At 38.3% G+C, this 27,674-nt stretch overlaps 1 protein-coding gene across 2 annotated transcripts in view; it reads left to right on the top strand.

Moving 5' to 3' along the window:
• The first annotated feature begins 1,963 nt into the window (after positions 1-1,963).
• The window catches only part of Galnt7 (polypeptide N-acetylgalactosaminyltransferase 7), a 134,576-nt gene continuing 108,865 nt past the window's right edge, over positions 1,964-27,674 (top strand). The window contains exon 1 of one of the 2 annotated variants that reach the window (XM_063234749.1): positions 1,964-2,937. In XM_063234749.1, coding sequence (XP_063090819.1) covers positions 2,812-2,937 — 126 coding nt within the window. In that variant the 5' untranslated portion in view covers positions 1,964-2,811. The remainder of the gene's footprint in view (positions 2,938-27,674) is intronic. The other variant, XM_063234748.1, reaches the window with a different exon arrangement.

The following is a 27,674-nucleotide window of genomic DNA, read 5'->3' as shown; positions in this document are numbered from 1 at the left end:
CATTAATTTAAAGCTATCAAGTTCTTCTTAGTTCTGAGTAACCCATGTAGGATATAAGTGGGAAACAAGGCCATCAGTTGATAGTGATGACCCTCTGTAATTAAATAGAACCTTCACAGTGTTATCCTTTGAAGGACAACATCCTGGTAAGCAAGCATAGCAGCTGAAGCAGTAGTTACTTTTCTTTTTAAATTTTATCTTCTTTGAAGTCTTGACCCAATTATTCACTCGGCATTCCATCACAAAATGTTTGAGCCTTTTCTACAACCCAGACATAGCTACAGAATAATGAAATAGATCCTTCAGTCTCTTGGAGTGGAAAAAAAAATTAAGCAATTACAACACAGTAGTAATTAGAAGGGAAGGAAAACTAGAGGGTCCAGTGGAAGTACCAGGCCGGGTATCTACCTCAATACAGTCGCGGGGAGGGATTTGGGAGAGAATCTAGAAAAAACTTTGCAACGGACATCTAAGTTTAATGTTAAGGCACCAGAAAATATTTCAGGCAAAAAGAGTCCCAGATAAAAGGCCAAAGGCAAGCAAGTTGCATTTGGAAGCTCAGATGTCCAGGTATGCTTTGGCATAATGAAGGCAAGTATGGCGAGAGCTCCAAGGAAATACATCCTAAAGACTGGCACAATTCCTTTTCAGCAGAGTTGACATGGGAAGAATTCTGAAAATGAACACATCTTTAGGCCTTGATATTTTATATCATTTCTGAGAACGTTTATTCATGTAACACAAAATATCAGGTGATTATCATCAAAAAGATTACACATCTTTTTGGTAAGAACTTTGAGGTTGAAAATGTGCTTTGAGTTTCAGTTTAAGAACAATCTCATGTGGGGTAACGGTTAGATAAAATAAATGTACAGCATCTTATACACACCAGGTGGTCAAACATTTTTCTCTCTGTTGCTTCCAAAGCACCTGGTGGCTTCTGAACTGAAAGCCTCATGTCATAGTATGTGACCCCATATCTGGTGGAGTTCTGTGTGCTTCTCCTGGCCATCTCCTATGTCCCTCCCACTAGGTTCTAGTCCTTCCTCAGTGAACACTATCATTGGTTAGACATGCCAGCAGGATCCCTGCCTAATGATCACTGTCATACAATAGCAGCTGTAGCACTTGTAAATAAGAATTATATCTGCACACACGGAGACTTAGATGATCACACTACCTGTACTTTATATCTGCATATATACTTGGCCTCAATTATCTTTTAATAATACTATTTAGTGTTATAATCACTATTTGGAAGATGAGAGCCCTAGGTTCAGACAGTACAAGTGTCACTTGCCCTGATCTAAATTTTAAACATCGCATCTTATTTTCTAAAGAGTTCTGTCAACTCTACAAAGGCTGCTTTCAAGCTAATGCTGCAAAAGGTATATACTGTTTCTTTTAAATGTTGTTAGAACTCATAGAAATAAATATATACCCATTCATCAGTTTCTAATGTGGCCTTTTACACATTAGAGAAGGTAGAGAAGGGTGGTCCAATCTCAGAACAATCTATCAGGAAAAAAAAAAAAAAACCCACCTCCCTCACTTTAGAACAAGAACCAGTCTCCACTGTCCAGTTATATTCACAACAGTAAAAACTAAGCTTCCTATTTTCTTCATAATGAAAAGCTGCCTCTTCTGACTGAAAATCAGTGCACAAATGTAAGGTTTCATTCCTCTGGTGGATTTAAATAAACAGACTTTACTTGTTTTAAAAAAAACTGGGTGATATGAATTAATATTAGGAGAAAGAGATCAACCTTTACTCTCCCTAAAACTTAATAAAATTCTGAACATTAGAGTACAGTATACTGATAATGTAAGTATACACATGTGGATATAAAATGATGGACATCTTTGGCGATAACAGGCACAATATTTCAGTAGGTTGGGTGGGGATCCTGGCCACGCATTTGGCAACATCTCATCTTGTGTGTGGTCTCAAAGGCAGAAAAGAAATCTCCCTCAAGTGGTGAATATCAGTTCTGAGGTTAGACTCCATGGGGGAGTGTTGTAACAAGCCTGAAATCCCTGTTCTTCTGAGTAGAAACGTTATCAGTCCATGAACAAGAAAAGCAGCGCTCACCAGCATGAGGCACTGGCTTTCTTCTAATTAGCTCAAGAGAAAGGGCAACGCGGGCTTTCCTAGTGAGCGCCTCTAGTCCTCTGATATTTGCGCATCTTACCTGGGCCTTTCCATACAAATCTACATCCTTAAGGAACAGTGTGAAAGAAACAAGATCAATAATAATAAAAAATCCTTCCAGCTATAAATCAGCCACGTGGAGCTACTGCGGCGGAGACAGCCCCGACTTCCTGGTTCGCTTCCTGCGAGCCTCTCGGCTGGGCTCGGGCAGCAGAGCCGGGAGGGGACGTGGCCGGGAGCCGCTGGGGTCCGCGGCAGCTCGCAGGGCGCGGGCGTTAAGGCCAGAACAGTGGTCCACGATTACCATAAAAGTTTGGGAATCCAGAGCGTTAAGGCGCCGAGCTGCAGGGCAAAGGCTCAAGTGTTAAGTTAGTTCCAAGCTCACGAGGATCGTGGGGTTAGCGGAGACAGGGGACTGTGGATCTGGAAGGGGCAGGGGGCGACAGGGCGCCCAGTGGGCCGGGGCTCGGCGGTGGCCGCCTGACTGGAGGGGGCGCAGGAGGAGCCCGGGAAGGCAGCGCGAGGGGAGTTCCGGGGCTGGAGCGGGAGAGGGAGGCAGCGGAGCGGTAGGGGTGGGGGAGGAGAGGAGGAGGGGAAGGAGGGAGGGGAGAGCCGTGGCGGCGGCTGCGCCGGGCTGTGTCTCTCGCCGCTGGAGGAAGATGAGGCTGAAGATTGGGTTCATCTTACGCAGTTTGCTGGTGGTGGGAAGCTTCCTGGGGCTCGTGGTCCTCTGGTCTTCCCTCTCCGCACGGCCGGACGACCTGAGCCCGCTGGGCAGGATAAGGGTGAGTGACCCGCCGGCCCCTCCGGCGGCGGCGCCCGGCAACTTGTTTTGTTTGCGCGCGCGTGTGGAGGGAGCGGGGAGCGGGGAGCGGGGAGCCGGAGGTGGCGGGGGTGCCGCGGCGTGGGCGCCGCAGCTCCGCAGGTGGTGCTGGTGAGGCGTCGTCCGGGGGCGCCCAGCCCGAGCCCCGCGTACCTCATCCCCGCGGCCGCGCCGGCCCGCCCCCCGGCCGCCCCTTCCTCCCGCGCTTCCCCGCCCCGGCCCCGCGGCGGCGGCGGCGGCTCGGCGGACGCTCGCTCGCGCGCGCAGAACGCCTGAAGCGCGGGCTCCGGGGCCGCGGCTGCCGCTCAGCGTCCGACTCTGTGGTTCCGCGAGCACGGCGGTCGCGGCCGGGGGGCGCGGGGTGGGTCCGGGCTGCGGCCTGAGGCGCGTGCAGGCCGAAGGAGGCGAGATGCCACCCTCACCACGGCTGCCTGGTGGGCCCGGCCGGCGTCCCGCCTCCCTTTCCGCAGTCCGGGTGCTCGCGACCGGGAGCTCCTCCGTCCGCCGCTGGCGCCCCGCCCCCGGCTCCTACGGACTGAGCGCGCCGCCGCCTTCCAGCTCGCCGCTCTGGAGCTCGGTGCGATGTGCGGCGGAGGCCTCGCCCTGGACCGGCCGACCGCTCGCTTCAGCCGACCTGGGAGGGGCGCCTGCCTCCACCCCGGCGCCCGGGAAACCTCTCACCGCTGGCGTTACGCGGTGCTGCCCCGGGGACGCGGCGGGTTCGCTTCCCCGGGCCGAGGTGGCCGGAGAACTAACTTGTGCCGGTGCCCGGCCGCCGGCTCCCTCTACCCGACGCCGAGAGGCGCCGGGGCGCGGAGCTCCGCTGGGACGCATTCGTCTGCTGCCGGGGCGCGCGCATTAGCTTTGACACTCCTTGGCTTTGGAGGTTTTAATCGGGCGCCTCGAAACATTAGTTACCGCGAGCCGCTGCCCCTGCGGCTGCACCGACTGCACGGACCCCTCCGTTGCCTGGGCGAACCGGCCTCGTCCCCTGGCCAGACCCGCTGCTCTTGGGGTGGACCGTCGTGGCCCCCTCCTTATCCCTGAGCTTGGCCCCCTACTCCCCACCCTCCGCTGGCCGCTGGTGGAGGAGGAAGTGTGAGGGGCTCAGGGTTTGGGAGAGGCCAAGAAGCCCCAGTGGGGAGTCTGTCTGCAAATATGGTCAGCACTGCATCTATGTGATGATCTTTATTAACTTTTCTCCTGCAAAGTTAACGTCAGGAAGTTGAAGAGGTTTGTGGCATTTTTTCAACAGTAAAAATCTTAGGAGGAGGTCTAGGCTGTGTCACAAGTTAAGCTGTACACTTAAGTATTGAAAATTTACTGTATAAAAAGAATCCATTTGTAATACCTACAGTGGATTCCTATGTAAGTCAATTAAATTGGTGCCAAGAAAATCAAAATTTCCTTTTCAGAGTGTTCGCAGCAGTTTTAAACATCTGATTTCATGGAATGATGGTGACCTATTAAGAGTTTTATTTTTCAAGATGATTTACTGACAGGGAAACAGTTGCCTGAAAATACTTCTTTTAGCCCATTGGATGGTCTTATACATAATGCTAAAGATACTAGCACCCATTTTCTGGAAGAGGAATTAAAAATGACGAAACTAGCCCTATTCAAGATATTCAGTAGTGCTGATGGATTCACCTGTTTGTGACAGGGTTTCACTTTGCAGCTCAAGTAGGCCTCCATTCTTTGCAATCCTCCTGCCTCAGCGACCTGAGTGTTGGGATTATATGTGCACCACCATGCCTGACACTGAAGGGTTTTAAACAGGAGTGGACCTAGAATATCGTGCCACTTCTAGACACTAGAGATGTTTTGTTAGTGCTTGTTTGTAATAAGTGTTACAAACTTAACACGACGGGGCCGCGACGGTCCAATAGCTGTGAGGTGGTGGTCTTATTTTGGTTAAACATTTCATAGTCAGCATTTCCAGTATAATTTCTGTTGTTTGCCAAAGATAAGATTTACCAGCATAACTAACGTTATAAAGAATGCATAGATAATCAGGAAAGCAAAAACATTTTATTAGCTTTTCGGGACGACAGTAGTTAATTTGAAGTATAGCATATAAATTGTAAGTGTAAATAAGAAACAGTTTCCTCCTTTTAATAAAAGCTAACCTAAGAACTTCTGAGATTCAGCACTAGAAAGCCATCTCCTTTAGGAAGGATTCTGACCAAATACTCAGATGATAACTCTGTAGTTTCCTCTACGCCATGTGGTTCATTTACTTTGTTATGATTGCACACATTTTTTCATCCATGGTGAGAATCCTACTTCTTTTTGATGCTGATCCACAGATGAACTATTTTGGATCCCTTTAAATGGCCTGAGATAGACTAAAACAATCTAGTTTACTGCCTCTACTCCAGGAGTTTCAAAATTAAGGCTCTGTCCATCTGTAACACTTTTGTCCTGTACTGAGTATTCCAGACTCTGAAGTCTCTGACATCCTTGTCCTCCTTTACCTGCACTGTTTGTTTTAGATCATTCCATTTGAAATCAAGACAAGAGAAACTTGTTTCTTGTCTCTCTTCTGTCTCTGAACTTCTACCTTTTCTTGAGGTGAATGATGTGAAAAATTCACCTTACTGTTTCAATCATTCTGTCATGTAATTTTGTTTATTGGCTGTGCAAACATTTTTAAGTGCCTGTTGGGTGTCACATATGGTACTAGTTGTTAAGGGAACACTCCTTGTCCTTGAGCTAATGGTTCTTGTGGTCTAATGAGGGAAGTGCACATTAATCAAGCTTACACAAGTATATAAATAAAAATTGTGCTATGTATTGTGACAGAAAACTGTGATGGGGCTGGGCCTGGAGGTACAGGCTTGATTATAAAAGCCTTACCTGAAGAAATGGCTTTTGAGTTGAAATCTGAAAATCTAAAGAAGAGTAATTGTAATGGAAGTGAGAATAGTGTGTACCCAGATCCTGAGGCAGGAGGAGACAGGATAGGTGAAGTGGTGGACAGGAAGAAGACCTATGCAAGTGAAACGTGGAGAGTGGGAGAAGTGGAATGACAGTGTAAAGGCAGAAATGGGTCTTGTAAACAGCGAAAGATTTAAATCTTAACTGCAATGAGAAGCCATTGGAGGAGTTTTAGTAGGAGAGAAGCATAATCATACTTGTGTTTTGAAAAGGCCAGTCAAGCTGCCTGCAAGAAGTAGGTACTAACTTTGTAAAGTGATAGTGTCTTGAATTTTGTTGAACTCTAGATAGTAGGAGTCCTTTGGAGATTATAATTGTTCTAATATGCTATACTAGTTACAGTAGTTCAGGTGACACCTGCCATTTTTTGGTTTGGCCTGGTAGTAGAGATGAAAAGATTAAACTGATTGGAATTATTAAAGATGCAAAAAGATTATATTAAATATTAAAGATGCATTATGATTTAGTTGATTGATGCATTATGATTTGAATATGGGATGTCTGGGGTACTGGATTGCTTGTCTGAAAAGCTATGAAAACATTTATCCTATTGTACTTATGGTTAAAGAAAGCTTTATAAAGGCTGTATCCTCTGGATATCTGAAGGTCATTGGTTTTTAAGACCATCTGTTTAGACTTACAAAGTGCAGAAAATCTTTAAATTATGTATGGCTCAGGCTCAACACTATTCCCCCCAGGTTTTATCCCTGTGAGAGTATTTAAAAGTTCAGTGCTTAGCTCTGAAAATAAAGGTTTGTAATGGAAATGTGGATGAATCTTTTGCTTCAGTGGTCCTATTAAAACATTCAGTCCTGGTAAGATGCCCATAAACCAATGATCTTGTGTATGCATGCATGCCACTTTGGCCAAAGCATTAATGCCACCTAGGTTCAAGATGTATAAAGACAAGACTAATTCAGCAACTAGGCCAAGAGGTTTTATGTGGTAAGCAAGCTGACAGGTTTGGAATGAATATAGTTTTGAGAGGAAGAGTGGCTGACAATGATTTCACAGCCAAGTTCCAGCTTCTGAAAGTCATGTTACCTCTCTTAAGATTGATTGTAACTTAGAAACTTTTGCTCTAATATGCTATACTAGTTACAGTAGTTCAGGCGACACCTGCCATTTTTTGGTTTACATGAGAGTTTATTTCAATTAGAAACTTCATTTGTAGGATTAACGATGGAGCTGGCACTTAACAAGAGTGTAATGGCTCAAGTGGTCATTATCCTTTAGTTCCCTAGGCTGTCAGCTTCACTATGATTTTTTTGTTTGCTGATTCCTAGCCTCCCCACCCCAGCCCTCACATTATCATCATCGTTGTCATCAAAAACCCCACATCACTATAGGCAACTACTTTGAAGGCAGTAAGATTCACTATGATGCCCATTCTGGTTTGACTATTATCCTCTTTTGAGGTTCTGTAAGATTTACAATGTTTAGGTTCTATTGGTCTTGTCCTCTACTGTTTTATTCAACTTTATAATACCTAATGAGATAGACAATTCTTCTTAAGCATGAGGCATTATGGTAACCATTTTTGATAACCTTGTACTCTGTTTTTACATCATGTGCTATGTCTATCCTTGTTTTTGACTGACAGCTTTGTTTTATCATGCTTGATTTTATTCTCTTACAAAAAAAAGTAATAAGATCTAAGGGAGCAATAAAACCCAAAATGTGTAAATTTTGTTGTAATAAAGAGGAGAGGGGGAAAAAAGTGCCCTAAAGGATACAACAGCAAGGGTGTTTAGGTGTGTTAAATAGAAGACCATATTAATATTTTTGATTGGATTCTGAACACAACTATTTGCAGTCTCACTGTTTGAATGTTCACTTTGTATGCTTTGATCCTGTGACCTGAAACACCGTTTCTAAGATGATAGCGTGTAATCTATTAACTGGTGATAGCTTACTGTTTTTTTTTTTTGTAGTTTTGAATTACTTGTACCCTTACACTGTTTTGTTTTGTTCTGCTTTTTTTCTTTTTCCTTAAAAAAAACCCCACATCACTAAGAAATTTGGCTTTATGTGCCTCCTGCAATTAATGCAAACCTTTGTAGACATGCACTTTTTTTTTCTGAGTTGAGAGTCAGAAACTTTCCTATTCCCAGTGATTCCTGTAAATTAAACAAGGCTTCATCCATCAGCTGGGCTCTCTGGAGTCAGAGTTCATGTGTCTTCCTCATAGGGTATCTCTTCTCTTTGGTGCTACATTTGCAGAAGGCACGTATTAAATCTTTTGTCAAACAATATAATGATAGATAATATATCTGTCTATATGCTTACTGCCCTCCATCTCCCCCCCATTTGGTGGATTCCTAAAAATTGCTGTATTTTTTAAAATTTTATTTAAAGAAAGAATAAAGAGAAAAGGGTAGAAATAATACATAATTTCAAAGAAAAAATAAACAGTGAGAAATCACTAGTTGATAATTACATATTGTCCTCTTACAAATAGTTGTTCAGGTTACAAAAATGAAGCATACAAAGTGGACATTCAAACAGCGAGACTGCAAACAGTTATGTTCAATTATCCAACAAAAACTTAGTAATATGGTTAACAATCTTACACACTTAAACATACATGCAGTTATCCATATCTTCATTTATGTTGGGATTAAACAAACTAAAGCAGGCTAAAGTCATTCTGAACAAAGAATAATAGTATTGCTGGATTTCACATGATGACACTATGGGATCAGCACTGGGTACTGTAGTGTCTCTTTCTTCAAAGTAATTCATTTCATCATGCATTATAAGATCAGTTCTCATAAACTGTTTATAGATTCAATGTATGCATGAACCTCCACATGTATTTCTATCCTTTCTATATTAGAGGGAGAAACAGAACAAAGCAAGAGAAAACAAAACATATTCCTATAAACACATGAAATGAAAAAGTCATATAAAACCACAGCACAAAGTGTTCTACAATGGTTGCGGTGTTGTCTTTTGTTGTCTTCAATAGAATTGTCTATATCATCAGGCATAGTATAATTGAATATAGCAGTACATAATAATATTAAGAAAAACAAAACATTGTAGATAGTGTAAAACTTCAAAAGCAGGTAATAATAAAGCCAGAATGGGTATTGTAGTGAATCTTGTCATCTTCAGTGTAGTTGCCTATACTCTCAGACTTGAAACTATCAATCATAACAGTTTTGAATAAAATCTTTTGATACCAAACAGCAATCTAACAAACCAGATTCAACTAAGATCAGTCATGGTAAAACAGTGTAAGTTATACAGGGTTTCAGATTAAGTTAATAGGGAATTAAGGATGATTACTGTACTATATCCTGCTATTTTGGGAATAGCGATCTGTGCCCTCAGATCTAGGGCAAGTAGACAAACTGGGACAGAATATAATATATCTAAACAGTGGTGTGAGTAAAGTGGGTTTTAAATCCTGATACACTATTAACAATATCGTTTGCCTTCTTTTTTAAGACTATTCCTCCTCTTTCACTCCCACAGGGTGCACTGTGCATTTTGGGGTCCCACCAACTCCCTCAATTTTTAGATTGAGGGGCAGCCTGCTATTTACCTAAGTGGTTCCGAACCTTCTCCCTCCTGGCCATGATCTCAAGTTGTATTCCTTTACTTACAAAACCTGACTTTGCAACCTATCTGCAGGTGCTAGTTGAGTTGCCCCTATTACTCTCTGGTTCTGTGTCACACAGAGTATTGTTTTCTCATATTTGATTTTTGGTCTGTAAACCCTTTCAGGTTAATTATATTTCCCATATAGAGCATCTCGGTGGACCCTGCCTCCTGCTCTATTCTGCCTGTGTTTCTTTTCTTTTTTCTTAGTGTATCAAGACCATCTATCTATGTTAGAGATTATAGCCGACCTTCTCTGCCTCATTTCTGTTGTGCTATTTTTCTGCCATCAGTTGTCTGCTTTTCTCCTTCATTCTACTTTCTGCTCCATTCATTGAGGCTTTTCTGAATTGCTGTATTTGTTCATTCTGTGGAAGTATATCCTATCCAGTGACCTAAATAAGGTTGACTTTTGCCAGTTCCCTAATATCCCCCTCAGTAAGACCCCACAGAGAATACTGAGAATATCAGATATAAAAATCTCTGCTCTCAAGGGCCCGATTTTGGGGTTTTTTTGTACTGGGGATTGAACTCATGACCTTGCACTTGCAAGGCAGATGGTTATGCCACTGAGCTAAATCCTTGGCCCTAAGGCCCAGTTTTTCCTTAAGGGCAGTGGCTGTTCTTTAATCCAGTAGCAATATAATGAAATAATATGAGAACCATCACAGGATATGTTTCATAGTTAAACCAATGGATGAAGGTTTTAAAAAGCCAGCTCAGGAGAGCACAATTATTAGTAAAGAGGCTGTGAAAAATATTCAACAGGAGTTAAGTTTGGATCATTATCATGATTTTGTTAGTTACTTGGCTGTGTGGAATTGGTGAGAAGATGAGGGATATAATTTGGCTTTCAGTAAAAGTTATATGAGATCCATCAGGAGTAAATTGGAGAAAGTGAAAGAATGCTGTGTGAATGAAAAGTAAAATTTTAATTGTTAACAATCTGTAAACAATATTTGTAAATCCTAACATCATAGTTATAAAAAAGTTAATTAGAAAGATTTGAGTAGCTAATGAGTGCAAAATGATCCTGGTTATTCAAATTCAAACTGGGTAATTGCCTTAGTTCATATTTTGAATTCAGAGTCTTATTCTCAAATATTGAAGGTATAAACTCACAGGAGAAAAATAGGTAAATTAAGAATCTAAAAGTTCCTAGAGTACAATTGACAAAGGTTGTTAAGGGAAAAAGATTTTGTTAATTGTTTTATATAAGGTGGAAGAAGGAGAAGAATGAGAAGATGGAATTTTTAAAAATGTGGGCAGTTTTTTGGTAAGAATTGGACGATATATTGACATTATAAGCAAAGCCTTCATTTACTCAACAAATACTTCAAAATGTTTTTGAGTATTTACCAAGTGCCTTCCACTGCACTAGGTGTTAGAGATAGCGTAGAGTGGAGGAAGGGGAAGTTTTGACATATTAAAGGTGTCACTCAAGTCTTGCGCTTATAGCCACACAGCAGGTGCCCATAATAATAGCAATTTTCTATTTCTATATAGAATTTCTATTCTTTTCACACCTTCCAACCCCCAACCTTACATTTGCTCAAAATAATGTGTTGAAGATTTTGTTCTGTGAGGCACTGGGCTACAAAAATATCTCGGACAGACTCTGATCCCTTTTCTTAAGAGAGAAGCTGTATTAAGTTGTAGTCATAAAAAGGAGATTTGTCTAGAGCTGTAGGAGGTGGATGCCCAGAGGAAAAACAGAAAAAGGATAGCATTTGGCTTGACCTGGAATGCCAGTGGGACTTGGCCAGGTAGAAATGCAGGGAAGAATATTCTCTACTAAAGGAACTAGAAGCCCAGTTTTACAGGTGAAAAGTGATGGTATAAGGTTGGAAAAGGATGTTTGGGTTGCATTTTGAAGGGAATTAAATGGTAGGCTAAGTAACTGTGTTACATTTTTAACTCAATACAAATAGTTTTTTGGAAACTTTTAAAGTGGGGTGGAGGGAATAGTGACATTCATTTGCTTAAGTCTTTTTCAGTCATCCGCTCAACAAATATTTATGGAATATCTCATGTGTTCTCTATTGCTCTAGCTATTAGAGATTCTATATTTTAGTAAATAATAGTAACTAATAACATATATATTAAATCCTTTCTTCAAGCCAGGTCAGTGTTTTCTACTAGTATTATGTTCGATTGTAATTCGAGCCCTGATGCAAGTCTGGTCTGATCCTTACTTTGTAGATGAGGCTGCTGAGGTTTGACAAGTTTAAATCTGTCCAGGGTCATTCATTCAGTAAGCAGTAGAGCAAGGATTCAATCTCAGGGGCTCTAACTTTAGAGCTATGCTCCTTGACCTTACACAACAGATTTTAATGTAGACAAGTTCATAGGAAGTCCATTGAAAGAGGCAGGCCATAGCAGGATATTTTCAGATAAACACTGAAGACAACACAGGATAGTACAGAAGAAATGGAACAGAAAAGGATCATTCTGGGCAAATCAGCGAGTGATGACCAAGCCTAAGGAATTTTCCATAAACCTGAGGGAAGAACATTCCAAGCAGAGGGAACAGAAAATGCAAAACCTTTAAGGTTAGAATAAAGTTGGAATGTTTGAGAGATGAGACCAGTGTGGCCAGATCAATTTTTAGGGAGTATAGTGCCTGAGAAGCTGAAAGATGTAGTTAAGACTCAGGTGATAGAAAGGGTAGGTCGGTTGTCTTTTAGTAGGGCAAGTACTTGTTTTAGTATATATTCATTGGACCCTTAGGTATAATTAGCCTTTCACTCTCAAAAGTATCCTGAGTGCATGGTAATCTGTGTGACCACCTCACATACAATACGTGGTCGGAGTTAAATGAAATGAGTAACAATCTTTTTTTGAGCACAGATTTGTGGACCAGATGAGCACATAAATGATGCAGTAGGTAAGACAAGAATTGTATTAGCTGAATCCACAGAGAACTGTGGGATCGCAGAGGAAGCAGCATGGGAGTGGTTTAATGGCACTAGATGCCATCAGAGAGCTTGTCTTAGAAAAGGATACCTTGGAGATATGAGGACAAAGGATCAATGTGTACAACAGCATAAGGACTGTGGCCAATCCTGTAGATTCTGTGACTGAAGATTAGGGAAAGGATGAGTGGAAGAGAGGACTCTAGAAAGAAGTAGAATTTGAGTCATGAAAGACTTTGAATATATAAAGAAAAATCTGGAAAGAGTGTGCAGGCTCGATTTCAGTGTATGTAAGACTATATGCACTGGATACCATTAGAATGCATATTAGAAATTTTTGGTACTCAGTCTAAAACCCAATGATTTGTAAAGTTGCAACTAAAAAATTAGTAATATTTGAAATTTGGAAAAAATTTATCCTGAGGATATTAGGCAGGTTTTAGCAGTTAGTTTGTTTGATATATGTTTAAAGAAGAAGCAGAATAGCCAAACTGTATGTTGAACATTTCAGTAATCTTGGTTTTTAAATATGAGGTATATTGTTTAATTCTGGTTTGGCACTGTGATCCTAAAAGCAATATTGAGATAATTTGAACCACAGGTACCCAGGGCTTACATTTTTTTGGAGAAGGAAGAACTTTCAGTTACTTCATTTGTTAAGAAATCTGAATATTTAAAAAACGAGGGTTGTTCTCATTTCTGCTCCATTATAAATTCCCTTCTGGGGTTCCCAGTCTCCGTAGCGTTTTCAAATGTGCTCCTGAGAAGCATTTAAACATGCCAATAGGGAGAACTGATTCAGTTCACTGAGTACAAGCACTGGTACGGTGAAACTTGAGAAAAAATTAACTTTGCATTATCTAATTATGTTTATACGATTGTTGTAGAGCAGCTTGGTTTTCCAAGTCTAGAAGGTATAATTAACTGTAGTATTATATCAATACCAACTACTCTGCTAATAGGCTTTTAAGCAAAGCAATTGGAATTTTTTATTACCAAGTATATGTTAAACTAGATGAATTAAAATTAAATCACATAGTATTGAGAACCATTCTGTATGAGAATGGAATAGATGACCCAATCATTTTTTTCATCTGTAATTTTTATTGATTCCCTGGCTTTAGGAATACATTTGGATTTCAAGATGTGGCTGTTCAGTAGCAAACTTATATCCTTAATGATTATTAGGGTTAGTTGTAATTTTAGCATTTGTAGAACTTTTATAAAATTATTTTATAATATGACTCTGTGCTTGTGTATCGAGTTACTCACTGGTATTCACTGGTAATGTGTGTACCTTATGTGAAGACTTGGTATTATTTAAATAGATGTTAATTGAAGACCTGCCCAAACTGCGTGTATGTGTTTCCTTTGGTCATTCATACGAGAAGTGTGCCGCATTTCTACATATTAAATTGTTTCTATTCTCCTTTGACTTCTGATTTTCTTTTTAATAAAAACACCCCCCCCAAAAAAAAACCACTATGGCATTCTTTTTAATGTGAGCAAGGTTTGCAAGGTTTTACAACTCAGATGCTTAGCTCTTTCCTCACTTGGCACTCTTGATTTAACACAAACCCACTGACTGTTAATGAGTGAAACAGTAGTCTCAGCCTCTTAATGTACTTTAGAGACACTTGTGAACAATTTTACAGGATCTTAAGAATTAATTGTAGAGAAGTGATGACATCAGTTCAGTATCTGTATACTTCTGTGAGAATTTCTAATATTTGGAGTTTATAATATCCTTAGAAAGACTTAATAAAGAATAGTAAGGAACAGTTGCACATTGCAAAATAGGATCCTGAGTGATGATGTTTACAGTGGTATAAAAGTTCTTGACTTGTTAGCTTTTACTGTTATACTTTAAACTTTTCTTCTGCTGAATTTGAAGTAAATATTTAATATACATTTTTATTAATGTCTGTGATTACAAAGATAATACATTCTTGACACCTGTATGAGTGATTCATACAGTGAATCATACAAAATTATTCTCTTAACTGACTCATACAGGTGATGTTTCGCCAGAATATACCAAAGATATCTTGGTAGAGATGTTCAGGTATAATATGGAAAGCAAGAAACATGCTAGGGAAATTCTAATTTTATTTAGATCTGTAGTTTATTGTTGTGTAAATATTTCAAATGAGAAGAGAACAGCCTAGTGAGGTTAAATCAGTTAGAAATTTTATTGGATTGATTGTTTAGTGCTGCTGTGAAGATACTTATTCATGAGGAAACTTATGACTAGAAAAAAATCCACAAGTATATTGTGATATGCTGGAATTCTTTGTTAAGAGCAGTCCCTGTATCTATGAGATCAAAGATATACATAGTATAGCCATTTCACAACCTGCTTTAGGTATTTTCTAAAATATTTGACTTATTAGGTATAAGATTTAATTGTGCTTATTTGGGACAATTTAAATATCCCCACTCCTGGCAAAATTTTCTTGTGATAATTTAGTATTTTGCCATGCGATTCTTATTGGACAGTTCAATTACTGTGCTTCTTAAAATTTAATCCTACAAAATTAATCTTTTAATCTTAGATACAACAAAGTGTATCATGTAAGTCTTGGTGTTCATTTCCTTAACAATCTTTTTGTAAGGGGTTTTACATTTTTTCTTTTGAAAGAAAATTACCTGGATCATTTAAAGTGAATGACAAATCCATTAGATTTTTGGCAAATATGTTCTCAATTATGATACAGAAAAAATGACTACAAAGTGCTTTTTAAAGTAACAGAAGAGAAATGATTCAAATCTTATTACTTTATACATACAGATATTTCTACCACAGTAGAGAATTAGTTTTTAAACTTAAAGATCACTGTGAAGATTGAGCAATGTCCTGGGCACACACCCTGTATACCCAGAAGGCTAAGCAGGAGGATTGCTGTGAGTTTGAGGCCAGCCTAGACTATAATAGGTTCAAAGCTAATGTGCAGTACATAAAGCCTGCCTCAAAAAAACAAACAAGAAAATATTGGAAATTCTGATCACTTGAAATATATAATTGCATTGACATTTAAGCAAAAGATTGTTAGAATAAAGGAATATAGGCATGCAGTTTCATTGGTTGTTCTCTGTGTGACGGCCTCAGAGGATATTCTAAGTCCAATATCTGTCAAGGCTGGAGGAGAATGTTTCTATTGCAATAAACAATTAGAATAAAATTATAGTCCAGAGAGGTCATGGTGGTAAATAAAAATACTTTTAGCAAATAATTTTCTAAGATTCTTTTATTTCAAAAATGTGCTAAAAGAAGATGGTTTCCAAATGTTTTAGTACTCTTAAAGGAAAATGTTTTCTGTATGAATTAAAATAAGTCCTACTCTCTTATAGCTAACATTTAGACCGTAAACGATGACACATATAACACTTACATCTTAAAATAAATGTAGGATATATGCAAGCACAGTAAAAATTTGAAGAGTGGTATCAATTTGTAAACATAGGTGCCAAATATAAGAGCCCAAAATACCATGTATTTTCCCAGGTCCTGCTATTTCTTTAAGAATTACAGATATCATATGAAGTATTGATCAAAATACATGTATACTACATGGTTATATTCAGATATTTTCCCCAATGCCATATTTGAAAATCGATGCGGTTTTAATAAATCTGGTCTCATTTTATTTTCTGGTTTTTTTTTGGTTTTTTTTGGGTCTTTTTCCTTTTTATCGGTACCAGGGATCGAACTCACGACCGCCTGCTTGCAAGGCAGGTACTTATGCCGCTGAGCTAAATCCCCAGCCCCTATTTTCTGTTTATTACTATCATAGGAATAACACCAGCCGCTCTTGTTTGATTTGCCTATCCTTGTAACTAAATTGAGGAAATTCTCAGTCTAATGAACAACTTCACTATGGTACAATCAAATTAAATGAGACAATTATCATCTTTGACCTCCGTTCAACTAACTGGTAAGCAAATAGTGGCTGTTTTGAGATAAGAGTTTTTGCTGAATTGCCAAATTTTCTGGGCTTTGGCAATTTAGCAAAATCTTGTTTCAAAATAAAAATAAATGAATGAATTAATTAAAAAGGATGAGGGCTGTAGCTAAGTGTAAAGGCCTCAGGCCCAGTCCTTAGCTCCTCACCTACCCACCCCCTAAAAGGACCCTGCCCTGAGTGAGTGGTATAGCCCATTGACCACAAGGCAAGTGTAAAATTCAGACCTGCCATTTAGACACAGAGCATGCTACCTACCTCTCAGTGAGGATTCCAGCAGTTACAATTCTTGAAACACATGCAGAGAAATTGCATTATTCTGAATATATTGATTCCTTTTTAAAAAATGGTTATTTTTAATTAAAGATAACTAAACATTGTAACTCTTGTGGTGAGCCAGTGCTAATGAGAAAATGAAATTTCATTTCTAAAATTAGAGATAATGAGCCTTTTAAAAAGTTTTTGCTCTGTGTGTCTGTGTAACATCCCCCACCCCCAGCTCCCCTCACATGCCTCACTTAAAAAAGACAAAACACAGTTTGCAGAGGCTGTATCATCTGTGAAATACCACAGATCTTGACAGGGGTGAATGACAGAGTGTCTGATGAACGACAGAAGTTAAAGACTGGATGTCCAGGAAAGGGAACAATTAGGAATTTGGCTTTCTTGCACAAGACTTCTTCTGTCAAAAGACTGCAAATTTTCTTGAGTTGTCAGGGATTTAATTTAAAACTTATATATGCAGTGATGAAAATAAAATTTAAATTACTAAGTAGACCATCTTCCTTATGTTTAAAAAAGTGGCTTAGGATAGTATTGCTGGTAGTTTGAAATACTTTTTCTGTAAAGTTGATCACTGAGGTTTTCTGTCTAACCTACTACCTCTTGTCAACTGACTGTAAGATTTGGCCCATTATAACCATTTTTAAGTGATAGTAAAGATCAGAAAATACCCAGTGCCTATTTAAGTCAGGTTCCTGATTCATTTCTAGTGCTTCCTAGAGTAATCCACTTATTTCCCAAATCCATGGACCACTACTGATACTCACAGCTATTGTCATTTAGGATATCACATGTGTACTTTTAAAATATTGGTAATAGATAATGGATACCCAAAAAACTACTGTGGTTTAATTATATTGTAGTGAAGTGAAACTCAAGGTTTGCTGTTACTATTTAGTTTGTTGATTAGCAATGGAAATCATCATTTCCTTCCCCAGAGCAAACTTCGGTTGGTTAAATTTTTTTCTTGCTTTGTGAATGTGTGTAGCAACAAGAACACTCTTTAAATATGTGTACAAAGTAAATAATGAACCAGGTAGCACCTGCAATTTTGAAAGGACAGTACCTCCCATACCTCTCAGATGTTTAGAGTGAAGATCAGTGCCTGGAAAACAAAAAGTAGAATAAATCATTTTGATAACTAGAAGGCAGAATAACTTATGGTTTTGATTATTATAGTTATTCCATTGTGAGAAATCTTTTATTAAGAATAGAGTACTCTATTTTTATGATTTTATAAAACTCCTTAAATACTTCCTGTCCCAGGCAGGACAACAAGTGATAGTCTGCAAAAGGGACCCCAACAGCGCAGGAATATTACTTTTAGAATTCTGTATTTTCAGCTAGTTAGGCACCTGGATGTTACAGAGGTTACATCTGTGGAACGGACAGTGTCTCCTTGTAGGAACCTTCCAGCCTCCCCATCTGCTGTGAACTGTGGTAGTTTCTCTTGCTGGGCTGTGTGCTATCAAAGAGAGGTGCAAGCTCTGTTGAGGTTCAAGGGGTTCAGCCATCCCCTGGTTTGCAGAGAATGTGATATTCTCCTGGTGTTTTCTTGTCACTGTCTGACTGGGATTTTGAAACACTGAACATACCCGTATTTAATTCAGAAGATTCATAGGAAGTTATGTTCACCTGGACTGCAGCATTCCTCAGTAACACTTGGAGTAGGGTGAGCATTCGTGTTCGAAGAAGAGAAGCATGTACTCCTAAAATCTTTGCTGTAATACAGCATAGAGTGGTGGTTTAGGCCAATTATCTGCATTGTGAGGTGTGAGCTAGAAAATACTTTTTTTTTGTTTTAATAGTTTTAATACTTTTTGTTTATTAATAGGATCAATAACCACAAATATTGATAACTATGAATACTAAATGTTCCAGGTAAATTATATTTATATATATAAATAAGTAAATTATAAATAAATTATAAATAAACATATATTATATATTAATTATAATTATATAATTATATTTATTATTAAATTATTATATTATATATTAATAAACATAATATATATAATATATATAACATATAATATATATAAATGTAACAATTTTCCTTTTAATGTGTAATATGTAGTTCCTCAAGGACAGACTGGCAGCTGGCAGGTTAAAAATTCAGGCTGACATCGTTATATAAAGTACACATGATCTCCAATATGGTTTAAATTCTAGTGCAGTCACTGTTAAGAGCTTGTGAGCTGGCCTAATGCCTTATCTCCTCTTCTTTTCTTCATCTGTAAAGAAGACATAAAATCTACTTAATAGCAATATTTTTGTGCCTTCATTAGGCAAGTTTATCAGCGCATCTTAAGATGAAATTTAACATGTAGCTTTCTACAGGCCGTTTTTGCTTTCTTTTTTCTTAAATAGGGTTAATAATCTCTACATAGTTGCAAAAATGCTTAAAAGACAGAAAATAAAGTTATTATGAATTCATTATCTTGAATTATAAATGAAAAGGAACTGAGTTTTATCTTTTTTCCTAGACTTTAAGAATTCTGCTCAGCCGGGGTATAAGCACCTGCCTGGCAAACTGAAGGCCTTGAATTCAGTTCCTTCTACCAAAGAAAGTAAAAAAAGGACTTATGCTCAGAAACTTGTGTTCTTCTGTGAACTGGTGTACTAAATTATTATTTGTTTACTCTTAAAATATACCGTATTTTATTTTATTTATTCACTTATTTATTTATTTTTGTCTTTTTTCCTTTTTATCAGTACTGGGGATCGAACTCATGACTGCCTGCTTGAAAGGCAGGCACTTATGCCACTGAGCATTTATTTTTTTTAAAAAAATGTTTTATTTGAACACCACACTTTTGTTTTGTTGGTACCAGGGATTGAACTCATGACCTTGTGCTTACCAGGCAAGCACTTGAGCCACTGAGCTAAATCCTGATCCCTTATTTGATTTTAAAATATAATTAGCTTTAAAAATACTTACTTTTATGGCATACTTTTTGTAAGATATTTATTATAGAAAGTATTAAAAAGGGAAAGCACACAAGAAACTGAAATTATGATCCATCCTACCTAAGGATAATTATCGTTAGTGATTGTGTGTATTCCTTACCCAAATCTAAATTTAGTATACAAGGTATATATTATTTCGTGTGTTGCCTGTTTTATTTCATGGTAGAAATGTTTTGTTTTTAGACTCTACATTCTTTTGTTAACTACTCTTCTTTTAATATCTGATTATTTCAGCATTAAGATGCTTTAAAAGAAGACATTTTGAGAAAGAGAGGGTGTGTTGGGAATCATATCCTAAATTATTACATACACGTTGGGAAATTACTTTGCTCCTTTAGAAAAAAAAAAAAATACTTGTGTGAGTCTAAGGTTTATCAGAGGTATTAAAAGACTTGCTGTTTAAACTTTGGGTGTTTCCTGGCTAAACTAACAGCCAAATGGAAAAAATAAAGTAAGAAGTCAACCAGAAGTGACCGGAAGGAGACTTAAACTGGAACAGCAACTGTGTTGTGTACCTTGTGGAAGTGACTTATTTCACTATCTCTTTCTTACTGTTTAACCCATCAGAGTCTGCAGCTTGAGTTGTGGCTCCTGGATGCTAAAGCTTTTAAACTTCTGCCTAATGAATTAGTGTTGAGAAATCCGAGGCACTGTCCTGGGGCTCATTATGAGGCTGAGTAAATACTTGCTTTCTTTATTGATTAGTCTTATTTCTTTGATCTCTGTGGTGAAGAATGATTTTTCCTTCCACTGACTCACCTCAGCCATTTCAGGCTTTTCTCAAACATTATTCTCTAGATTATAAATACTTACAACAATTTCTTTTAGTCATTGAGTAGTTGGGCTAAGCCTATTTCACATTTGTTTGTTTGTTTGTTTGTTTTTATTGTGTTGTCCAGGTGAGGGACAGATTTGAACTCTCTGGCCTCAGCTTCCCAATTGTTGGGATTATAGCTGTCTGCCACCCAAATGGCCAACCAAAACATATAGTAATACTTGTATTACATTGAATTATAGTTTATTGAAGTTCATGCTTTTATTTATTTGATTGTTAATAAGTGAAATGATTTCTTATCTGTTTTTTTCTGCCACCTGCCTGCCTCTACTCTATCTACCATCAGAAATACAGAGAGAGTATGGATTTGGCTAATACATTACCACAAAGCCATTTTTAGGCCTCTCTGGTATTGTTATGGAAAACAGACCAATGGCCAGAAGAAACAGCACCCAGGAGGTTTAGGAGCTGGTTTAGTACACCTGTGGACTTTAGTACACCCTGGGATCTCTCCCGGAGAGTTAGAGCACCACCTGGCAGGGTTCCGGGACTTTTATGGGGAGAGGAAGTAGTGAGATACAAAGGTAGATTTGGCGCAGTGTGATTGGAAGGTTGGGTGATTTCTTGGGTTGGTAAGGGAGTTTGAACATTTCAGGTTAGGTTGGGAGGCTATCAGTTATACAGAGGATGGATGGGTTACACAAAGGAAGAAATTTCCTGTTACATTTTGAGATACATTGTGAGGCCATCAGTTATGCAAAAGCAGTAAAGACAGGTATTACACAAGGAACACTTTAAGTTACATTTTAAGGCCATTTATTAGACAAACTGACACAAAGAAAGGAATATTCTGTTATCAGACTTGTCCAGACATGGACCTGTTGGCCTAGTCTTGGCCAGCATGTGTGGCAGGCTTTATTTAAAATTTCCCCTTCAGTATTGGCAGGCAAGGGACCTTGAAAGAGTTATAGGTTATTGGAGGTATAAACAGAAGTCTGTAGGTTTGCAGGGCAACATTAGGAAGTTTTACAGTGTGCAAGATATACTGGAGCTCTGAAAAAATGAAATAGAAATTTTGTAGAAACAGTGATTCGAAGAAGACTGTCATCCTAGAGCTGGGAGACTACAGGAGGTAAAGTGAGACCACGTCTCTCAGGATAGGATGAGACACTGGCGAGCTGCCTGTTTAGTATCTAGATAATAACAAGGCTAGTTTAGTGGAGGTGAGTGTGTGGTTGAATAAACGCTAGAGATTGGGACCATGCCAACTGCTGTAGTGAGTTGCCGTTAGCACAAGGGAAGGAATCAATCTCTTCTGCCAGTTTTCCTGCCTTTCTTTCTCTAGAGCCCCCTATGGCAAAATCTAACAAGGAGACAGCTGACAGGAAATGTTTGCAAAGTTCCAGCAGTCTCACAAAGCAGAGAATAGAAGGGTGGGTCTGAAGCTGAAATATAACAATTTAATAACTGACGCAGTTCTGGATATCTGGTATAGTGGCACATACCTGTAATGTCAGCACTCAGGGAGGCTAAGACAGGAAGAGCACAAGTTCATCTCACTCTGGACAGCTTGACAATTTAGCAAGATCCTGTCTAAAAATAAAAAGGCGAGGGATGTGGCTCATTGTGAATATCCTGGATTCAATCCCTAGTACTGCCGAAAAAGAAGTCTTCCTATGGCATGTCATTGGTGAAAGATTTGGGTCTAAACAGTACCGTGAGGGAGATCAGAGGTGGACCTGGACTGGACATGACATGAACATGGTAGACTTATTGGTGTACACAAGATTACACTTCCTTTTCCAGGTGCCATTTATTTGCATATTGATAAAATAGCAGTCAGCTCAGCTGTCCTATACCCCATCAAAGCCTCTTCTATGCAGGAAGGTATACTTCCCATTGTTTTCATTCTCAAAGCCAGGAGTGTCCTGTCTTTCCGTTAGAAATTCATTATGAAACTATTGTAAATCTTCATGAGCCTTTACTGAATTTGAACTATCTTTTGAATTTTTTTTAGATGTCTTGTGTTTGGGCATTGAAGATACAAAGAGATGACTAAGATGTCCTCAGGGAAGTCCCAGCCTCATTTGTGTCTAAGAACATGAAGTCAGTAACAATGCATATTAAATATTAAAATATATGATGTAAGCCTGGGAAATGGATAAAGAAAGTTCTGTGGAGAATTAACTTTTAAGGTCATTGTCTTAGATGCTTTCTTGTTGCTAGTACAAAATACCCAACACCCCAAATTAAAGGAGGAAAGGTTTATTTCCGCTCCTGATTTGTGGAGGTTTCAGTCCATAGCAGCAGGTTCTAAGGCTTAAACAGTTCACTGTGTGGTAGGCAGAAGGCAGCAACCAACAGCAGCAGAGACGTAAACCTGCCTTGTTTTGTCACTTTACATTCTGTCCGGGCCACCCACTCCCATCGTGGAGCTTCTGTCTTCAGTAAGTGCATTCAGCCACACCCACAGTGGAATTAGCTATGCTAATTCCAGTCAGTGGACTAATTTAGTAACACACACACACACACACACACACACACACACACACACACACACGTGCGCGCCTTAGTCCGGCTAGCTCCAAAAAGTGCCCCCAGTGAGCACGGAAGGCTTTGGAGGGGCACCCATCTAGATAAAAGCTGTAACACTCGTTTTCCAAAATAGGGCTATGTTCATGTGTGTTTATGTGTTTTGGGACAGTAAGTAGAAACTCCAAATTAGGGGGACAGGAGAAATAATTAGAAGATGGCACATGCCCTATACATGACATCTCAGTTTCAAATGGCTCCAACTTTGAACCTTTCGATTACTCTGTCAGCAAAGTTTAAAAAAAAAATCTGCTTTGGTGTTTTTAGCTTTGACCAATGGTCAAACTGAAAAATCTGACCTGAAAATACCTGTAATGAATGGACAGTGAGTTGTGAGTTGCATCTTACAATGGACACAAAGTATGATCAGTCTAAGCATTGGTCTCATCCAGAAAACATATAGTACTTGTATTAGTACATTAAAGCATTTGTCATTGCACTTTGTGTGTGTGTGTGTGTGTGTTGTGTAAAACATTGTAACTATGACGCCAAAGAAAATTAGTAATATTGGCAGTAAACCTAAGAGGAAAACTGTGAGAACCATGATAGAGCTAAAGAAAGAAAGAAATTGTGAAATTGGTTAAAGTCCTGGAAAAAATGAATTTGTAAGTGTCATTTTGGGACCTTAGACCCAACTGTTTAGTTTTCCAGTATTTCATTTGGGAAAAATATGTTTAGTTCTCATACTTTGTGGTGTTCAAGTACAAATTTGGAACAAACTGAGTTTGACAACAACTGAGGTATCACTGTATTTTTCAGATGCTTTGTATATAACATAGCATTAATATTCATTTGTCTTTAAAAATAACTTATTTTGACTTCAAGGGGTTTTCCCTGTTTTGGAATTTTGAATTTGATGCACACTTTATCCTGTCTGTAGATTTTCTGAACTTTGGCCAAATTCTTACTGAAATGCTTTTATAAGGAAAAGTCCTTATCTTAGTCACTTTCTCATCACTGAGATATAATACCGAATACTCACAACTTAAGGAGGAGAGGTTTATTTTGGCTCATGATTATAGTCGACTGGATCCAGGGCAGAAAGAGCAAAGCAGAGGGGCAGAGTAGAGGAAAGCTGCCCACATCATGGTGTCCAGGAAGCTAACCCTGACCAGGCCCCACCTCCTAACAGCAAGTCAGCTGTAGTGTCCCCATGGACTGGTCCTGTAAGCTCCGCCTTGTGAGCACTGCAGGCCTTTGGGAGAGTCTCAACACAAACCGAAAGAGTCTTGTTGTATTTTACTTTCTTTTGTAATGGGAGCTGACTCATCCGTGTTTGTATGATAATGACTCCTGATAGAACAATGTCTATTTTCTGTATGTGAGGACTTCTTACTTCTGAAAAGCTGTTTTGAGAGTAATCTGGATCACAACCATTGAAAGACTTCTCAGCTGCCATTTCACTAGAAGAGACAAATAATGTACCTTTACATGTGCAATCTTTGAATTGTCATCACTACTTTGAAAGACTGCAAAATTAAATTATAGGAAAGAAACAAAATGTACCTTCCTGAACCTTTATTTGTCCCTCCCTGTATTTATCCAGTGATGTATCTTGTCTTCTGAATGATATTTGAATCCAACAGGTTCTTGTAACACAATAGCTTCTTTTAAGCTACATCCTGTTCTGGGTTCTCTGTCCCTGTCTGTGACTTGGAAGTGGCAACTTTGTCCTAAGGTCACAGTTGATTGGATGAGGTTAGCCAAAGTAGATCTGTTATATTCTTTGTTCTGGGATTGCTGAGTCCTATGACCTTGTCCACCAGAGATGGTGTACAGTTGGTCTGTATATATGGTACCAAGCCTCCAAATCCCATAACATGCAAAGCAAAGTTATAAGAGAGGAAAACCCAAAAGTCTTACGAAGAAGCCAGCCTTCAGAGAAGGGAATGAAGTAGGATTTTTTTTTTAAAGAAACATACGTAAATATGATTGGGAGAGGGGTAGATAGACAAAAAAGACCTCCTTCACCTGAGGATCTGTTGCTTCATGTAAGATTTAAATGCTGTAACATTTGCCTGAGTCCTTAGAATAAATACCATTTTATTTAAGCTAGCCTAAATGAGTTTTTGTAACATGCTCACAAGTCATTCTAGAGTAACATACCCCTTATTGAAATAATCTGTTTTGACCTAAAAGATTTTATTATTATGGAAACTTCATGTAAGCTCCATGGCAATAAAAAACTTTCAACATGATTTACAATAAAAAGTTTATAGAAATTTCTGTGGAAGTGAATGCTAAACCAAAAGAAAATAAAATAGAAAAAAAAAGCATTACTAATCTCTCAAATTATAGTAATGTAGTTAGCGAATAGTGCTCTTGCTTTAATCAGTATCCCAAACTTAAATTTTTTTCAAGTTAAAGAATTTTAATTACCGTTGTAAAGAATATGAATTTAGTGAATTTGAAACAAATCTTTTATTTACTTAGAGGCTCTGAATGGCTTATTAAAGAAATGATTAAAAGCTATAGAGTATAATAGAAAGGAGACTATGATATACTGTAAGTATACACAGTGGCTACACTAATAATTTATTGCTTTACTTGCTGTTTTGGTTAACACAAATTTTATTCATATGCTATATGTGTAAATTTACTCCAGAGAAGCTAGAGAATCAACCCAAGCATTTGGGTATTGCTATAATGAAAGTAAGACTTTAGTTTTCAGCTATCCTATTTGTAAATGAATTTAAGGTCCTTTTATTAAGAACTAATTAAATATTTCTTTAATGGTTCAGCTAATTGCTTCATGACCATTATTTTACTATGTTTGCTTAGGATAGAGTTAAAAGCATTAACAGATAATAGAACCTTAAGGAGACTAATGATGTAAACTAATTGGGGTTCTTGTCAGATTTAATGCATGTTAATATGAAGCATTTAGGCATAAGCATGTTTTATACATGCCTTGGGTTGTTTAAAAGAGCAGTTTAAATTTGCACACACTCATCACTTGGAAAGTCTTACTGCTTAGAAGCTAATATACACCATATTTAAGATTTAAAAAAAAAAAGAAGATTGGAAAACTTGGGAACTTGTATGCCAGCACTTCCACATTTGCAGAAATATTCTGTGAATTTGATTGTAAAGTAAGGAACTTACTGTGTTTATAAATAAGAGTGAGATTATGTATACTACTAATAAAAGAAAGCTAATAACAGCTTTGTCTAAGCATTTATCTTGAATATGGATTCATATGAATTTCTGATTAGGATTTCATTTTATAGAAGGCCAGAGGTACATTTAAATCTGAACCTTCTCTACTCTGTTGCTATGAAGAGATCAGTGAAAGGTTTGGTAAACCTGGAAATTTAAGGTTTAGATTTCCTTAGCTAAATTTCACCAGGAATCATTGGATAAGTGGCCAATGCTAATTTTCAGTGCTGGATTAATAACTGTATTTGCTCATAAGATTTGATTTTGCATGCACAAATATTTCTTTAATTTGGAGACAAAGTCTTTGCTTTTGCAATTTTGAATTACCTGTGTATGAAGCTTGGTATATCCTTAATTATTTGTCATAAATCTTATACTTTTATTGTTTTTAGCTCTTTATCCTGTAGGTATTTGTGACTACTACTCTTGTCACTAAATTTACTTATGTCTTAAAAGATACTAAAGTGATTTTAGAGCAGGCAATATAATCTTCCAAAGATTGGAAGAGGCCTGAGTGACTGCTCTAGTTCCTGGTTAACTTCAGAGTAGATTTTTTATTTGTAACAGTTTTCTGCATGTAATCCCTTCCTATCCAGGATACCTTTAAATGTTTGATTTGGTTTTGTATTCTCTTGGAGTAAATTTGAATTTTTTACAATCTCGAGTCATAATGTTTTTAATTTTTTTACTTGCTTTATTTAATTAATTTATTTATTTAGGTGCAGTCTAAATGTATCCCAGTTTGGCCTTGAACTCACAGCAGTCTTCCTGCCTTAGCTTCCCACATGCTGAAGTTGCAGTCCTGCACCACTACACCTGGCTCTTAGAGTCATTCTGTACTAAACAAAGGTAGCATAAAATCATCTCTACTTCCTCATGTCTTCAGGACCTATAACCCAGCAGTGTATATTCTCACCTTGGCTGTTAAATCCTGAAGATAAATAATTTATTAATGTGGGGACAGAATTGTCCTCACCTTTGCTAATTTCTTTGGACAATCTGTAGTGGCAGTAAGATCTTCTGTTGTATTCCATGCTCATAATGAATGTTGTTCCTCTTATATGGTTGTAGATAGGAGGATGAGATATGCTAGTATCATAATGAAGTTAGATAGGCATAAAATTTAGAGATGCTTTAAAAATGTCACATGGGATTCAGCTGTAAAGTAAAACAGTGCCCACATCATGATGTGGCTTCCACTGACATTTTAATTTAAACACTAAAACTAAAATACATCTCTTATTAATGTGAAAAAACTAGCTGTCTTCAAGTTGATGTGCACATAATAATGACCCTAACTGGTGACTTTACTTCCTTTCAGGTAAGGAAGGATGAGAGATACTTAACAGTGTTTTGATAGTTCTCTAGTACTAGGGGGAAAATATTTTTCTTTCTTTCTTTTTTTTTTTTTTTTGGTACCTGGGATCAAACTCATGACCTTGCACATGCCAGGCAGGCGCTTGTGCCACTGAGCTAAATCCCCAGCCCAAAA

The sequence above is a fragment of the Cavia porcellus genome, unplaced genomic scaffold, assembly GCF_034190915.1.
Source record: "Cavia porcellus strain 051 isolate PalLab524CR breed Dunkin Hartley unplaced genomic scaffold, mCavPor4.1 scaffold_24, whole genome shotgun sequence".
Lineage (NCBI taxonomy): Eukaryota > Metazoa > Chordata > Mammalia > Rodentia > Caviidae > Cavia > Cavia porcellus.
The sequence above is the reverse complement of the archived record's forward strand: the minus strand, read 5'-3'. Positions and strand labels throughout refer to the sequence as shown.